The sequence below is a fragment of the Neopelma chrysocephalum genome, unplaced genomic scaffold (assembly GCF_003984885.1).
Source record: "Neopelma chrysocephalum unplaced genomic scaffold, ASM398488v2 Primary Assembly neopelma1_42, whole genome shotgun sequence".
Lineage (NCBI taxonomy): Eukaryota > Metazoa > Chordata > Aves > Passeriformes > Pipridae > Neopelma > Neopelma chrysocephalum.
In genome coordinates, this window is record NW_020897700.1 from 2,582,310 (window position 1) to 2,598,980 (window position 16,671).

General features: G+C 37.9%; 2 protein-coding genes across 7 annotated transcripts in view; one reads left to right on the forward strand and one right to left on the reverse strand.

The window, feature by feature from the left end:
- Positions 1 to 9,186, forward strand: part of FIP1L1 (factor interacting with PAPOLA and CPSF1) — a 38,398-nt gene extending 29,212 nt beyond the window's left edge. For 2 of the 4 annotated variants that reach the window (XM_027676389.1, XM_027676390.1), the window contains 4 exons: positions 2,562 to 2,639; positions 3,638 to 3,857; positions 8,001 to 8,138; positions 8,862 to 9,186. In XM_027676389.1, coding sequence (XP_027532190.1) covers positions 2,562 to 2,639; positions 3,638 to 3,857; positions 8,001 to 8,138; positions 8,862 to 9,009 — 584 coding nt within the window. In that variant the 3' untranslated portion in view covers positions 9,010 to 9,186. The remainder of the gene's footprint in view (positions 1 to 2,561; positions 2,640 to 3,637; positions 3,858 to 8,000; positions 8,139 to 8,861) is intronic. The other 2 variants (XM_027676391.1, XM_027676392.1) reach the window with 1 other exon arrangement.
- Positions 9,187 to 10,006: 820 nt separating this feature from the next.
- LNX1 (ligand of numb-protein X 1) overlaps positions 10,007 to 16,671 on the reverse strand; it is a 73,164-nt gene continuing 66,499 nt past the window's right edge. For all 3 annotated transcript variants that reach the window (XM_027676385.1, XM_027676386.1, XM_027676387.1), the window contains 2 exons: positions 11,744 to 11,902; positions 10,007 to 10,706 (listed from right to left, as the gene is read on the reverse strand). In XM_027676385.1, coding sequence (XP_027532186.1) covers positions 10,571 to 10,706; positions 11,744 to 11,902 — 295 coding nt within the window. In that variant the 3' untranslated portion in view covers positions 10,007 to 10,570. The remainder of the gene's footprint in view (positions 10,707 to 11,743; positions 11,903 to 16,671) is intronic.

The window sequence follows — 16,671 nt, forward strand, 5'->3', positions numbered from 1 at the left end:
CTGCTTCTTGTGCCAAAAGATAAAATGGGAAGATAAAGATGGAATCACAGAATGGTTTTGGTTGGAAGGAACCATCAAAGATTATCTCGTTCCAACCTCCCTGCTGTTGGCAGGGACATCTTTCAATCACTACACCACATTGCTCAAAGTCCTGTCCAACCTGGCCTTGAACACATCTAATGATGGGGCATCCACAACTTGTCTGGGCAACCAGTGTCCCACCATCCTCATCATAAAGAATTTTTCTGCTATGTCTAATCTAAACCTACCCTTTTTCAATTTAAAACCATGGCACCTTGCCCAGTCACTAACAGGCCCTGGTAAAAAGTCTTTCTTCATCTTGCTTTCTTATGAGCTCCCTTGAAATGTTGAAAGGCTGCAGTAATGTCTTTCCAGAGCCTTTTCTCTCTTCTCCAGGCTGAACAACCTAAACAACCTAGGAGAGATGTTCCAGCTCTCTGATCATTTTTTGTGGCCCTCCTCTGGACCTGCTCTAACATGTCTTTCTTGTACTGGGGGCCCAAGAGCTCGATGTGGTACTCCAGGTGGGGTCTCATGAGAGCACACAGAGACAGAATCTCACAACCTGCTCGCCACTCTTCTTTTTAATGCAGCTGAGGATACAAGTGGCTTCCTGGGCTGCAAACTCACATTGCTGGCTCATATTTAATTTTTTGTCCAGCAGTATCCCCAAGCCCTTCTCTGCAGGGCTGCTTTGAATTAATTCATCACCCAGTCTGTACTGTATTGCTGTTGCTGTCTCTTAGTGAAAGATGTTTACCTGGCCAACATCATACTCTCACAGTCCCTGTTGCGCAATGTGGTCACTGGTCAGCATTTTGCCAGTGCTCTCTGTGCATCAGAACTTAGATATGTTGAGAGCTCAGCAGTGTAGTAGAGTACAGATGATCATTGTGATTAACAATCACTAAGTATATTTATTTAATAGTTGCTTTGGATAATAGTGCTGAATCTCCAACCTGTTGTCTTCTTTGACAATCTGTATGTTTCCTAGTTTTCCTGTTGAAATTGTTGGGGAAGATGAGCAAATGGAATATTCTAGACTTTCTTCTGCCTATACAAACTCCTCAGCTCATACTGTGGTGTCTTTTCCCTAGAAAAAGGCATGTTTCCCATTGCAAGCCCATTAGGAAGGTTACATTCTTAACTTGCACCTTCAAGAATGTCTATTTTGTCTTTGTGCTCTTCCACTGCATCAATGTGGTTTTGTCAGTTCGCTCTTAAATCTTCCACAATTCAGTGCTACCTTTGCCATCAGATCTTTGAATTTTACTGAGCTGCATCTGAAGCAACTTGTACTGTATGCTTGTTTGCTCTTTTTTCAAGCAGTTCTCTGTTCCATGCTCTAAATGTTCTTTATATCTTATGAACTTGTAAGACATTTAATGTTACAGAAACAGTTGCAGAGTCAGTGTTTTTTGAGGCACGAAGAAGATGCATTAAATAGTTTGCCTTACACTGTGACAGCATGAAGCTTTAAATTTTTAAACAATTTCCAAAACAGGACTCAAGTCTCCAAAACTATTAATTGCTCAAAGCTCTCTTCCTGTTTTAAAAAATAAAATCAGTGTTAAATTTTGCAAGTGTCTATTTTCTTGCAGAAATTATTGGAATAATCCATGTAAAAATAGTAGAAGTGACACATTACTTCATTCGGTATAGTAAGTGCAGAACACCAATTCATATTAAAAAGTAAGCTTCTTGTGTGTTGTGAATAATTCCTGGTGAAAATCTAGATTAAAAAATGCAGCGTCAAATTACTGGTTTATGTCATGTTGTTGGGGTGGAAGTAACATACTTTCCTCTGATGAGATTCACTCCAGATGTGGTAGAGTAACCAAAATTTACTGTAAAAGTTTATACTACCATTAATTATTGTTTTGTAGTATAGATTTAAAGTTAAACTTAAGTTTAACCTTTAGATCAGAATGCTCTGGCAGCCAGTGTCTCATAGACCATACATGTGTTGTTGACATAGTGGCAAGTCAAGGAAATTAGCAGTCTTTAAAGTCCAGCTGTTTTTTTGCTATTTCTGGCTGCTTTCCTTCGATGAATTTCAGGTTTCGGCAGTATAATGAACAGCATAATATTGTATTAGGGCATTTTTTTCTGTTAACCCTTCATTTTGTCTGTTGACCTGGAGTTAAACAGTGTCAAGCATTTTATTAGTGGCAAAACCTTGTATAAATGCTTTTTTAATGAATTATAATACTTTTCATTGCAAACGTGTTTTAACAATGAAATGTTTTTTCCTGCTCCACTGCCTGCTCAAAAGGTCTTTTGTATTCCTCCGCTGGATGCTTGGCAAACTGCTGTCTTAAGCTTCTGCCAAAGCTTTCTGGGGCAGGAATATCTCAGACTTTACAGGCAAGGCAGCCTGAACATAGCTGTCAGCAGAAGCCACTAGTTTTATAACTCAACAATCTTAAATACAGTATCAGTAACACACTTTACATTGTTCAGTGAATATTTATGTTAATTGTACTGTTAATCTCTTTGTGACACCATGAAGTCAAGTAAATATTGTTCTCATATTATAGATGATGAAGTGGAGCTCAAAACAAACGATTTATTGAAAGTTAGGAAAGCTAGCAAGGCAGATAAGCAGAAAGGGAGAAGTCCTCAGTACTGTAAGTCCGCTAGAGAGTGCTGTTTCCAGCTAAATACTCAGCCTTTGTTATTTTGTTTACGGGATGCATTCACGGGACTTCTGGAGAGGGAGGGCAGGACAGAATAATTGGGACATTAGGAATAGTAGTTATGTGTTTCATCGAAGTTGGCAGAAAGCAATGGAGAAGCATCTTCCCTCTCTCTTCCCATTGCTAGCCTCCTAAAAAACGGTTTTGTGACTGTGTTGTGACTTCCTTCTTAACTTCTTAAACATATCATCTTTTAGATTAAGACTATGCTTAATTTTCTTAAACTATTATATTTTAGTGGTGGTGGTTGTCCTGAGTATTCATTAGAAATGTCATCATATGAAGCACAAGTGGGAATGTTATTTCTTCTCCCAGATTAAATTTATACCTAAAGCTCCTGTTACATCTCTAATCAGAAAAGCATGACAAAGCACAGTATAGAATATAAATTAGTGAATGAGAACTTTATAACTAACGTAGTATTTTAAATAGTGATATTAAAGGGTGAAAGATAAAAATAGTAGCATCTAAATATAAAGTTGGAAGCATCCTTTTTGCTTCTTTTTCTGAACTGTGATTTCAGAACAACTAAGTTTCAAAGGCAGTTTTGTTCATAGTTATTTTTGTTTTGTTGCTCCCCCGAAACAAAGCCATTTGACCACATAAAATCAGATTCTTTCAGCAGATCTTCGCACAATATTATTTTTTTTTCCCAAAAGTATTTTGGCAGTCCTCGGGGTATATATCCTGGTTCTATACATCTTCATAAGAAGTATTTAAATGAGGGCCAGAGGCTTTTATTAGCATCAAAGAAAAAACGCAGTGTTTGCTTAGAATTAACTCTAACGTGAAAGGGGAAAATTGAAAAACGTCATCAGAGGAGGCTGACAAACCTCTGTGTTTTCGTGCATAAGTAGTATTGCAATTTCCGTATGATTTCTGATTTTGTTTTCTAATACCTACATCTCTCTCTTTAGTCACCTTTCCACACCCTGCAGGTTCTGCACCTTCATGGTCTAGTCTTCTAGACACCAGCAAGCAATGGGATTACTATGCACGGAGAGAGAAAGATAGGGAACGTGAAAGAGAGCGATCCCGAGATCGGGATCGCGACCGGGACCGAGACAGAGATCGAGAACGTACCAGAGATAGGGAAAGGGACCGAGATCACAGTCCATCTTCAAGTGCGTTCAACAGGTTAGTGAAATGTCTTAAGCGTGCTGTAACTCTGCTCAAAACCCTTGTCTGTTTTGAATAGTGTACTTCAATATAAAAATGAAGTGTTCAGCTGTATATTCCAAAGAGCTAGAGGGTGTGGCTTCCTCCCCTTCACCCTTTTCCCTTGGAAACTGTAATTCTAAATTTCTAAATGTAAAACAGAAGTGAAAAAAAATGGACAGTAAACATCCAAACTGGTCATAGTGCTTTACAGTTTAAAGGTGCGATTTAAGCCTTGAGAATGACTAAGATACCCGTCTCTGACATTAGTAGGCCTAGAAAAAACCTATAGATGTACTAAATGAATTTTAGTTGCCAATTCGGTGCAAAGAGCAATGTGTTGCAACATTTGACCTTAATTAATGTTATTATTACCTCCTAAAATGGTTAATTTGATTGTTAAAACTGGCTGGATAATAATCTATCTTCTTTAAAACTATTATTTCAAGGTCAAGAACTTTTTTCCCTTTTCATGCAGATGATTAAAATCATGGCAGATAACTTAATTCAGCTTTCAACTCTCTAATGGCTTTAAAAAGAAAAGCTGCAACTGTTCTGTGGTTCATTGTGCACAAGTACAAAGCATTTAATGTTGAGCATTTGATGGTCTATGACTCCATAGAGCAGAGGTTCGTTGGCTTGCCAGATTTTTCTAAATTTCCTCTGCTTGTTATTTGCTAAGCATTTTGGGGTAAATATTTGATGCTTTTTTTAGTGGTTTTTTTTTTCAGTTTTAATTTTTGCAGAATATATATGTTAGCTATTAGGCAGATTGTTCTTACCAGTGGTTTTATGCTGTGAGGAATGAGAGCACCGAGAGTCAACATTACTTCGGTTCAGAGATTGCATTTTTTGCCTGATGATTGTTAGCTGGGTGCACACTGCAAGATGGGGGATTTTCCATGTACACCAGTGTGGTGATGTCCTCTCCCGTGTGCATGTGTTATGTTCCAGGGTCAGTTTCTGACAACTGAAGACCTTTCTAATCATCTGTTTCTCAGAAAGCTTGATTGAAGGCCAGAAAGAACCCTGGTCATTCAAGGGTGCTTGAAATGAACCTTAATAGCTTCCAGGCCCTGAGAAATCTCTGTGCTGCTGCCAGAGTTATCTGTAAAGGAGGGGGAAGAGCAGGCCTCAACTTTGTGTGACTAAATTATCCACCATCTGTAGCAAAGCTGTTGCCACATGGCTGTGTAAGAAAATGGGAGGCCCTTAACTAGGATAAGTTGGTTTGGGAATCACAGAAAAGGTGGGAGAGGCTTAAGAAAGAACATGTAGACATAATGTTTTTAGGAAGGTTGATTTTCAATTCTGTGCACTTAAGAAAATAAAATGAATTGAGCTGTGAGGAAGAGAGTGTGAACTATTTTAGAGACTGCACGGATTTATAACTTTTACTTATATTCTCTTTGTTTAAACTTTGATCAAGCGATACTTTCGTGGGATTTGGAGTAAGCATCATGTTTAGCTTTTACTGCTCAGAAATTACTGCTTTCAATGGTTTTAGTATTTGTTTTCCAGCCTGTGTTTGTGGTACAGCATTTCTTAAAATTGTTTTTAAAATGGGAATTGTTTTTATTCTATTAGTATAACCAAAATGCGGTTTAAAAAGCTGAACTTTCAGTTGTCTTTATATTTTGTTTTGCTTTTACCCTGCTATCCTCAGAGGAAAGTGTGCATTTAGTTAATTAGTTATGACTAAAAATGTAGACTTTGGGATTTGATTGATATCTTACCATTTTGTGTTTTTTCCTCAGCAATTTGAAAAATTAAAAAACAAACAAAGAAAACTAAAACCCGAGCAACTGTATTTCTAATGTCCTGGAACCCCGTAATCCCATGCAGCAGAGCAGATAAGGGTCTGTCTGACTAGAGAGCAGCTTTATAGGACTTGGTGTCCTGACAGTCAGCAAATTGAACAAGACTCCACAATCAATGTGTGATTAAGGTCAAAATGCACTGAGCAGCATTAGAGTGTTCCTGAAAGTTCCCAACATACTGATCTTGGCAAACTGATTTTTTACTTATAGAAGTTGTTTATTTTCGGATACACTTAACAAGGTGTCATGGTTCGTTCATAGTTTGCCAAAATATGGTTTAAAAAGGAGTATCCATAATATTTTTAAACTTTTCTAGAGTGTTTTTAAAAAGCTGTGTAACAGAACAGATGCAGATTGTGGGTTAATGTTAAAGGTTTTGGGTTCATCTTTGAAACCAAGCCATAAGTCTACAAGTAGCCATCTGATTTCTTATGCCAAGATTATCAGAAGGTAGTGCTACACATTCAGATTTAAACCTTTGAATTAGGTTATCAAAATACTAGTTTTGGGAAGCAATATCAGATACTGAGAGGAAACTGTAGCTGCACAGAGAGGCTAGGAAGTCTCCATCCTTGGAGATATCCAAAACCAGTCTTGACATGGTCCTGACAGCCCTGCTTTAGCAGGGATTTGGCCCAGATGACCTCCAATCATTCCTTCCAACCTCAGTCAGTCTGTAATTCTGTGTCATCTGGTCACAAGTGTACTTTGCAGGATGTGATCAGCCTACTCTCAGATCTGTAGTTATAAATGCATTATAAAATCAATGAAGTTGTATTACTCAGTGGCAAATCATAACATTGAGTTCTGTAATAGCTGTAGTTTTCCTGATTTTGATGTGTGAATATTTTTGTGTCTCTTAGAAAAGCAGGCTTTTTTGTGGGGTGTTTGATGCTTCTTTGAAGTCTCTTAAATTGCTAATTTTTGAATTAATGATTTAATTAATGATATACAGAGTTTCATAGAAAGACTAGTGGTGTTGTTTCAGGCATTCTGCCTTCTCACTCTGAGTTTCCACGCATAGCTGTAGTAATCGTTAATGTAATGTCTTCACTTGAGAAACAGCCAGAGGATCCAAGTTATGGCAGATAAAATTGGTGTGATCTAAGTTCTCACTGCTCCAGGACATGAGAAATCTCTTTAGACTTGAGCTGTTCTCCTTGTGTAATCTGTCTGATCTGTTCTGCTGCTGTCAGGGACTGCAGGAAGATACTTTCTTTAATGGTAAATGTTGGCAAAGACAACACACTTGCCTTTTGTCAAGTTGATAGTATCTAAATTGTTTCCTGTTTTCATTACTGCCTCAGAAAGCCTGGTTGCATTGTGCCTTTCTTTAGGATTTGTTGGGGATCTTCTGCCAAACTATGGTTACAGAAGACTTCATGTGATATATATAAATAGTTATGCTAAATTCATTTGCATTGAGGTTGTGGTATTAAACGATGCTGGACTATCTGGGTAGGATTTTCTTAGTAGAGAAATTATTAAATGATCATGCCTTTTTAAGCTATGCTAATGTAGGTCTTGAGTGGTGTTGGCTAACAACAGATAGTGCACTTATCTTTTTTTTTTTTAAATTTCACTGAACTCTTGGAACTGCCCTTTTCACCAAGTCAAAATATGAAAATATGTTTTTAAGTAAAGCCTTTAAAATCTTGCCTAGCCTGCAATATTTAGGGGTTTTTACCAGCATTGTATCAGGACAGCAATCATGGTAATCCAACAGAGGAGTGGAAGTAGAGATGGCATAGGCACTGGAGCAAAATTAATTTTAAAAGCAACCCAAAAACACTGAGTATATTTTACTGTCAGTCTCTTTGTATCTAGCTTTTCATTTTCTTGAAGCTGTTGTAAGGAAATAGATCGAGTGTATAAAAATTTAATCTAATTTACCCAAATGGTGTAATAGTAAAAAAGTATGCTGATAAGTGTTGAGTGTTACATACACTGATCTGAAGACATTGCTGAAGTTTATGCAGGATTGTATTTCATTTGCAGTTAGATACAGGTTTAAGCTAACAGCTTGGTAACTCCTGTACAAACGTAATGGGACACTGTTGTATTCTTTTTTCTTTTGTTTTTATTGAACAGTTTCCTTTCAAAATTGCACTAACTACAGAAGTCTAGTGTGTGAGGTGAAGAGCTTTAATGTCATTTGAGCATTGTGCATCTCATATAGACACCCAGAAGCAATATTAAGATTTTCCAGTCATTTAGCTTGAGAGTAAAAATTCCTTTTTTTTTGTAATATATATGTATTGCTTGGTGTTACTGTCCTGAAAATATCTTCTTTTTGAATCAGTGATGAAGAACGCTACAGATACAGAGACTATGCAGAAAGAGGGTATGACCGCCATAGAACAAGTAGAGAGAAAGAAGACAGACACAGAGACAGGAGACACAGAGAGAAAGAAGAGACTAGACATAAGTCATCTCGAAGGTTTGATTTTTTTTTTTTTTTAATAAGATACGAAAGAGTTGCCCAGTTTAAAAAAAATAGAGTAAACTTTTAAAAGAACCCCAAACAAACTGGAGTTTTGTGGAAAGACTGTAAACACTTAAGTGTGCTACTTGGAAGAAGTCTGCCATATAAAATGGGGACAGACAAAAAGCAATATTGGCCCTGGACGGTGTATGTGACAGTCTTGGCTGGTGAGCAGAAATTATGAATTTGGGGAAAGAAGGGTAAAAATGGTCAGAAAGAGGTGGAGTGAAGCTGACATTCAGTGCATAAACAAAAGAACTCAACAGTGATTCTTAGTAAGTAAAATATCCCTCATGGTCACTTGATGGAAATTTTTCTACATGATCCATTCTAAGTTAGAAATAAAGGTTAACTCCAGGAAATGTGGTCAACAAGAATGTCAAATTGTTAAGGAATGCCAATAGGGACATGACATTATTTAAAAGTATTGCTATTAGAATAGGGGTTACAAATGTGCAAAATCATTCCATTTTCCCAACAAAAAGTACAGGGTTGGTGGATGTATGTACCGCTCGATGAAAAATTCAGTTTGGCACTCACATCCAAATGCTCTGAGGTGGAATGGGAGCAGGTGCCACTTTTCAACTATGAATGCAGAAGCTGTTTTTTTGTCCTTTGTAATTAAATGGGGCCTGAGGTGTCAAGTGTTTGAAGCATATTTTCTCTCTCTTTATTTAGCAACAGCAGACGTCGTCATGACAGTGAAGAAGGGGACAGCCACAGAAGGCACAAACACAAAAAATCCAAAAGAAGCAAAGAAGGAAAAGAAGCCAGTGGTGAACCTGCTCCTGAACAGGAAAACACTGAAGCTGCCCCTGTGGAATAGGCTTGTGTGATTTTTGCCTACTTGCATATATATTAGTGCCAGAAATAGATTACTATAAATCTTGTTATTTTTCTGGGAATTATAATAATTTGCTCTTAATCTTGTTCTGTTAGTTTGAAATCAAAGGTTACTTTGGGGTTTTTTTGAAAATAAAAGACTGAATTTTTCATGTTAAGATTCTTCGACTGACTTTGTCTTTTGAGAAACAGTGAGAAAACATCTTAAAGCTAGAGGCTTATGCTCTTACAATATAAGTAGGGCTTAAATTCTTTGTATTAAATTGTTTCCTTTTTCCATAAGCCAGCGGGAAGGTCATTCTTTTACTGACTTTAGAAACAGTGTGCATTCATTTTATTATATGCCAACATCTGGAACAGTGTGGGTTTAGTATAGCTTTTGGAGTCCTATTTGGAAAGGTCATCCGTTACTACGGGGACAGGCAGAAATTGCAGACTCTTCAAGAACCTTGTATTAAGGTGAAACAAAAAAAAAATTAGGGAAAGTGGGAAAGGTGCCGATTGTTCTTAGTCTAATGGAACTATAAATGTGGTGATAATACACTTGGTAATTATGTCTGGTTTGTGTGGGTGCATAAGGATGAATTAAGCTGGATAATCATCCCTGCTGCTTTTCAGTGGCTTAAGAGAAAGTTCATTTTAGTCTTTGTTCTAGGGGAACAGCTGTCCTTAACATGATAAAGATTAACAAACATATCCTCTTCCCAGTGCAAGCTTGTGAGTCAAAAATAAGACTGTGGAACATGGGTAATTTGCAGAGAAAGACAAAGAACTATTTTAAGAGACATATCATCACTTTCAGATTTACTTCATTCAGAACAGTATCAAATGTGACTTATTCCATGACAATAGCAGGGTGAAGTGTACTTCATTAAGAGCAGTAATTCTATATAAAAATCCCAGACTTAATAGTATTAATCAAAACATACCAGGGAAACGAGGTCACTTGGTTTTGAATGAAAATAATGTCTGTACAAGTACACAGTTACAATTATTTTTAATTATTGTAGAAATTTAATTCACAGTTTTACAGACTAACAAACAGTACTTGAAAGTCTTGAAAATACCAGCTTTCATGCTGACCATGAAAAGGTACACAAAATCAAAGTGCTATTAATGTGTTGGATAAAACCCTTCACCTGATTATTGCAACTAGAAAAATTGCAAGAAATTTTTCCATAAGTTATTCATGGACTTCTTTTTGTAAATCAAAATAGAGTGGGTGAGCAGGAGCTGTTGCTCCTTAAATTTCATTATTATTATAATGCATTAAATAGATATATATATGTATAAAAAACAACAAAAAACCCTTAAGAACACAGGGAAGGAAAGAGTTAAGTCTGTAGCTTAGATCACTCTGAAGTGACTTTCTGACAGGTTTTACTGCTTTGCCTAAACTTGACTTTTCTTGACATGCAGGTTGAAGTTTCACAAACCTTTCCTTTATAAATACATACTTGAGCCCCCCAAAAAGCAAAGACTGATGTTCCTTTTTTTCCCCCCCTGTGTTAAATTACTTGTCATACTCTCCACAAAGACTTGTTTTATAAAAAAGTGCCAGGCCAGGACACAATTGTGAGAGTAATTTTTCCTTTCAGTTCTTTGAGCATCCTTGCCAAGCAGGCATGCATCATTCCTGATGTGTTCCTGCCATTGACAGCAAGGAGGATGTCACCGCATCTGAAAAAATAAATGCAAATGCAAGAGAACAATTAAACAAGGTGATTTCTTATCTTAAATGTTTCCAAATGCTAAAGCATGTCCTTAAGCTGGGAGGAAAGGGTAGCAATGAGTACTATGGTTCCTTCTCTGGCTAACTACTGTTCATGAATAAGGGAATAAAGCAGGTGAAAAATACTTCACTTGTTTGGTTTTCTTACAAATTTATAATTGATTAGACATATTTGAAAGAAAACAGGATATAGTTCTTTCAGATGGGAATTATCATCATGGAATCATAAAAGGGCTTGGGTTGGGAGGGACCTTAAAGATCATCTAGTTCCAACCACCTTGCTGTGAGCAGGGACACCTTCTACTAGACCAAGTTGCTCAAAGCCCCAACCAACCTGTCCTTGAACAGGGGTGAGGCATCCACAACTTCTCTGGGCAACTTGTTAGTGCCTCACCACCCTCACATTAAATAATTTCTTTCTAGTATCTAATCTAAACCTGCTATCTTTCAGTTTAAAGCCATTCCCCCTTGTTCTGTCACTGCATGCCCTTGTAAAGAGTCCCTTTCCAGCTTTTTTGTAGGCCCTCTTCAGATACTGCAATGATCCATTTTCTGAGTAAACTTATGTTTTAAGGGTTGTTAATTGCTTTAAATTTGCACCATAATTGTGCATCTATTCTCTTAAATTTGTATTGGTGTTTGCAGGGAAGGCTTTTGGTTGGGGTTTTTTAGAGCTGGGTATGTGGGAAAGCTTCTTTTTGCTGGCATGCTTTGTACTACCCCAGAGATCAAACTGAGTTCTCTCTATTGATATACTAGTGATTCCTAGATATCTGAAAACATTCTGCTATGAAGGCAGATCTGTTAAAGTTCAGGATACTTATGTCCTGTTTCCAGATTTGTCAGTTAGTTCTGTATCAATGAGTCCTTTCCCCCCCTCCCCCACTGTCCTCATGAAACATGGTGGGTTTTTTTAAAAAAACCACAAATTAACTAGAAGAAAAACTTACTTAAATGCTACTTTTGTTTATATAGTTATCATTACCTAATTCTGCCATCATTGTATGCTGGTGTTCCCCCAACAATGGATTTGATAAAGAATGGTTTGTTTCCAGTAAGTTCTTCATAACCTCCTACAATGCTGAAGCCAAGACTTCCAGATGTATTTCTTCGTAATACGATTTCTTTGCAGCTGTACAAATACCTGAAACAAACCAGTCTAATTAAATGTCTTACAGTTAACTTCAGATCCTGATGAACCATTCATGATGAATCTGCCTTTTCTTGCACCCGTAGAGCGTTTTGAAGGTGCAAAATAACACCATAGAACCACTGTATTAAATACTTAAACTTCTGTTTCTGCTTTCCACAACCAGTTATTCTGAAAGTAAAGTAACTAAGTAATCTTGGGGTTAAAGTATTAAATTGGTTGGTTTATAAGGTAAAATTTTAGGCAAATTATCTAGTTGGTATGATGGAGAAAAGCACTTAAGACTGGAGTTCATGTTTGTAAATCAGCAATCCAAAAAACCATTTCACTTACATTGTACAGTCCAATTTCTTGTTTATTGTCCAGATATGAGCCTGCATGCAATTAACTATTTCAAAGTGGTCAGTTATTTACTACTGTAGTGCATATCAAAGCTAAATAATTTTAAGGCCAGTGGAATGAATTACAAAAATGACAGAGATGACACAAAGACAAGTATTGGTGGAAGAAGAGATCCTGAGCTTTTCTTGTCAAGTAATGTGGTAAGTCACAGCATGGAAATGGGAGAAACTTATCCACGTCAGTCAGTGCTTTGGAGAACTGAGTCTGCTCTCAAGATAACTTGTCCTCACTATAATGATTAACACAACATGTAACTGAGCTGAAATCTACTTCTCCCTCTATTTGTCTTTTGAATGTATTTTATGATACTGTATGTTATGCTGAGTCAAAGCATAGCTGAAACTAGGAATAGGGGAAAGCAAGAATAGTGTTATTAGACTCTTATATGTTGCCTATTGCTCTGAGTACATTCATTTCAGTACTTTTTCTGTTACATTTTTTTTTTAAACCGAATTAATTTCATTAGTTACAGAGTGAGCAATAGAAATTTTTGTCCGTAGTACTTAACCTGCTCATCATTAGCGATGTATACAGAAATGATTGGATTTTCAGGCTGAAAATCCATTTGCTATTCTTTATCTGAAAATATAGGCTGGCTTACAGCAAGCAACTGTTACAAGCTTTATTCAGAGACTTTTTAGGTTTCTAAGAAGCAGCTAACACTTCTGTAGAAAGACAAATAACCTTTAAAGACCAATATGTCTAGCTTTTTAAAAATTGTGTTTGTCAAATAGTGCATTTGCTGTCTTTCATAGCAAGATTTTATAGTAATACTAGATTAGTCCCCCAGGACCTACAAATACTTGCTTGCTGCCAGGATGGTAGGTATGTAATATTTGCACAAGAATTCACTGGCTGCTAATGTACAAAACAGGTGACATGTGCTTCTTTCCTCAGCAGCCAGGCATTATTACTTTACCATCTGTGGACTTCTTCAATGTGCAAAATCACTTAAATCCTCTATGTTTGATGGTACTTATCAAGGTCATGACCAAGTGATGCCAGGATTCAGCCATTAGTGCTATAACTCAGTGTTGATTTTTGGGGGCAGGGGTCTCTGCTGCCTGGTGCTACACTCATTGCCTTAAGGGGTACATTCCTGAAGAGGAAAGCTGATCGGCTGAATCCCAATGCCATAGAAAAGTAATAGACAAGCAGGTAAAGACAGGAGGAGAAAACACAGTGAAGCCAAACAAGTCTTATGTGCATTCTGTACATGCAGTCTGTAAGGTTATCAGTTGCATGGTCTCCATCAGTCCAGAAAGCATAAATACATCTTTGCTGTCAAGGTGTATGCTGAATTTAAGTAAAATAGACACAGTATCCTAACACTGGGATTGTTCTCACTGCCAGAGCAGACGAAACACATGGGAAACAAGGAACAGCAGAGAGCAACTACTCTATCCTGACTCCAAGGCACTACACAGCCTTTTGCCTCGCCAAAGGGACAGGATATAACCTGCTGTGACAAGGCAGCAGAGACCAGAAAATCAGGAGGAGAGGTGCTGGTGTGATGCTGAGTTTGTGAAAAGGGAAGGAAAGAGCTTTCCAAAGTATTTACAAGTTTGTCATCTTTGGTTTCCAATACCCAAATTGGTAATGAAAAAAAAAGTTCCCCAAGCCAAGTCTGTTTTGCCCACAACAGTAATGGGTGACCCTTGAGTTCTCTCACTCTTATTTTCTCTCGGCCTGCTGTGGATGTTGGTGCAGGCAGATGCAAGCCATTACACTGGCCATAGCTAGAGATTGACTCTTGACAGAATAGGAATGGCTAGGAGGTGTTTACACCTTTAAATTGATTTTTAATTATCTCCATCCTCTGGGATAGAGTATAAGTATAGCAGTGCACCATCCATCAAGTATTTGTTAGCACTGTCAGAAATGTGAAAAGGATGCTGACAGGCAGGATGTGCAAAGCTGAGCTGCATGTAATGCAGGTACTGCTTGCTCTGAACAGTTCAGTGCCTAAGCAGAGATGCCTGCTCTGCCTGAGCAAAAAGCAGCACAAAGGGAGTGAGTTCATTTGGGTCTGTATAATCATAAAGACAAGTCTAGAAAGTGCCACAGAGAGAAAATAAAATAAATACTTGTCATCTGAAGATGCACAGTGTGTTTGAGTAGATTATTTCTCTGTGGTAGTAAAAGCCCCAGTTTGTATGTTTTGACCCAGTCAAACTGCCATAACCCACTAAACTGCAAGCAGACTAAAGAGAACCACCTTCTGCCTTGGAAGAGAGCAGCTTGCAGTCTTCTACCTTCAAAACACTCCAAAAGATGAGAACAAGGAATAATTTATGTATGAACTTGCCTCATATAGAGATTTGGCAGTTTAGAGTGCCCAGCCACAGGGACCCATCCTAAAAAATACTACAACTGAGCATCAGTTGCTGATGCAATAGGAATTTTAAAGTGCCTATTTTCAAATAGTTAAATGTATGATTCCCTGCTGATTTGCATGAAATGCGAGTAGCCTTATGCTCTGGGAATGCAAACCAGCGCAACTGCAGGAGAACTTCTGCAATAACAGCTATGAAAAGCATAACTCCCTCCCCCTGTCCCATTACAGTACACAAGTGGTGGTATAGTAATATTTGAGAATTGCTTCCATCAGAGCCTTAGAACCCAGATTAAGTTAATTTGGAGGAGTTTCTGTCCTAATTTCATGGTTTACCTCCTGTTCTACCCCTGTTTTGCTTAATGACTTTGGCCACCTCCTGTCTTTCTCATCTCACTTTGCAGATGAAGAAAAGCACTCGTGAAGTACTAATGTCTGTAAATGTTATGACAGGATGATCTATAAAGTATTTTTAAGCGCTAGCTGAGAGAAGGAAATGTGAGGAGAGCAAAGAAAGGAGAGCAGTAAAACAAGCAAGAGTAGAAGCAGGATCACAGAGCTGGGAAACATTTTTCACCAGCTGTTCCCCGTTATTTCCTTTCTGTATGTTTCACAACACCAATAAAGGAGACCTGTCTTCCTCAACAACAAACAATTCAGTTTGCTACCCTGAAATAAGTCTTCAGGTGGGAATGCTTAAGGTCCTGCATCACTCTTTCCTTCCAACGCCCAGCCCACAGCCCCTCTGCTCGCATGCAGGCCAAGTTTTGACAGATGTCAGATGCACATGTGCATCTATTTTATAACCACCACATATTGGATTGTACTACAAAAAGAACAGAGGAGCTGTTTATGCATTATTAAGCCATACAAAAGTAACAAAAGCCAATTCTAATATCTCATAAGGAAAGGACTGAAATTTAAGTGAGATCCAAATGTTAAATTATGCAAGATGGCTTTTCTAAGTCTTTTTATGCTTCAGTGTGAGGGATCAGATAACAAGTCTGATTCTGCTGCTACCAACTTGATATAGGAAAATGGTATCATTCCATAACTCTCATTATTTGTGTCTCTTGTCTGTGACCATATCTGTAATATGCCTGCAGTCCCTGGGAAAGGAGAGAGTTCTGTTCTAATAAAATTGGGCATTTGCAGTAAGCTACTCTTAATTATGTAATTATATAACTATTACTAATGTTACCCTGTTTTCAACTTCATCAGTCATGGGCAGAGGTCTGTAGACATCCTCTAGTATTTAGTTCAACTCAGCACGTTTTTATGGGACCATTCAAGTGATTTTCATGTTTTTGGAACACAGAAGGAAAGACTCTCTCCCGTTGGTTTCCTGAGCCTGAATATTGCACTCTAAGTTACGAGGTCAAGCTGCCTCTGCACTCTCCACCCTTCTTGTTGTGAACAGATACACACACTGAACTGCCAGGGCTTGTCTAGAGCCACATCTTTACCTTCTCAACAGAGTTTAAATAATCCACCATCCAGCCTTCTCCTTTTTAAATCATGCCTATTCCTGGCCTACCAGTTTTACCACCTCTTCTATTTGTTCAGTTTGTCTTATGTAGGTGTGCCCTTCCTGCCCATCTTCCCAAGTGCCTTGCATGGTCCTCTATAATCATCATTTTGACATTTTTACTTTTTCATCTGCTGAACTAAACATTCTTAGACTCGCATATCTTAGAGTAGTCCCTCCAATAAATGGTTTTAATTAAAGTAGGTGATTCTTCACCATCTTGCCCCATAACAGCACATTGGGTACTTTTGCTAAGACGGACCTGTCAGATGTCTATTTGGACAGAGAATAATTTTCTCTGACGGCCTAGAAAATGTCATAAGACTGGTGACAGTACCTTGATATCTAGTAAGGTCTGATCCTTGCCAAAAGCAAACTGAAAGCTAGATAGGGAAAGGTTAAATGCTCAACCTGGAGTGCAATGAGTTAACATGATACATGTCCTAGTGAGAGAACTGGTTGAAGGACTTCCGGATGTCTTATGTGGGCCTTGGAGAA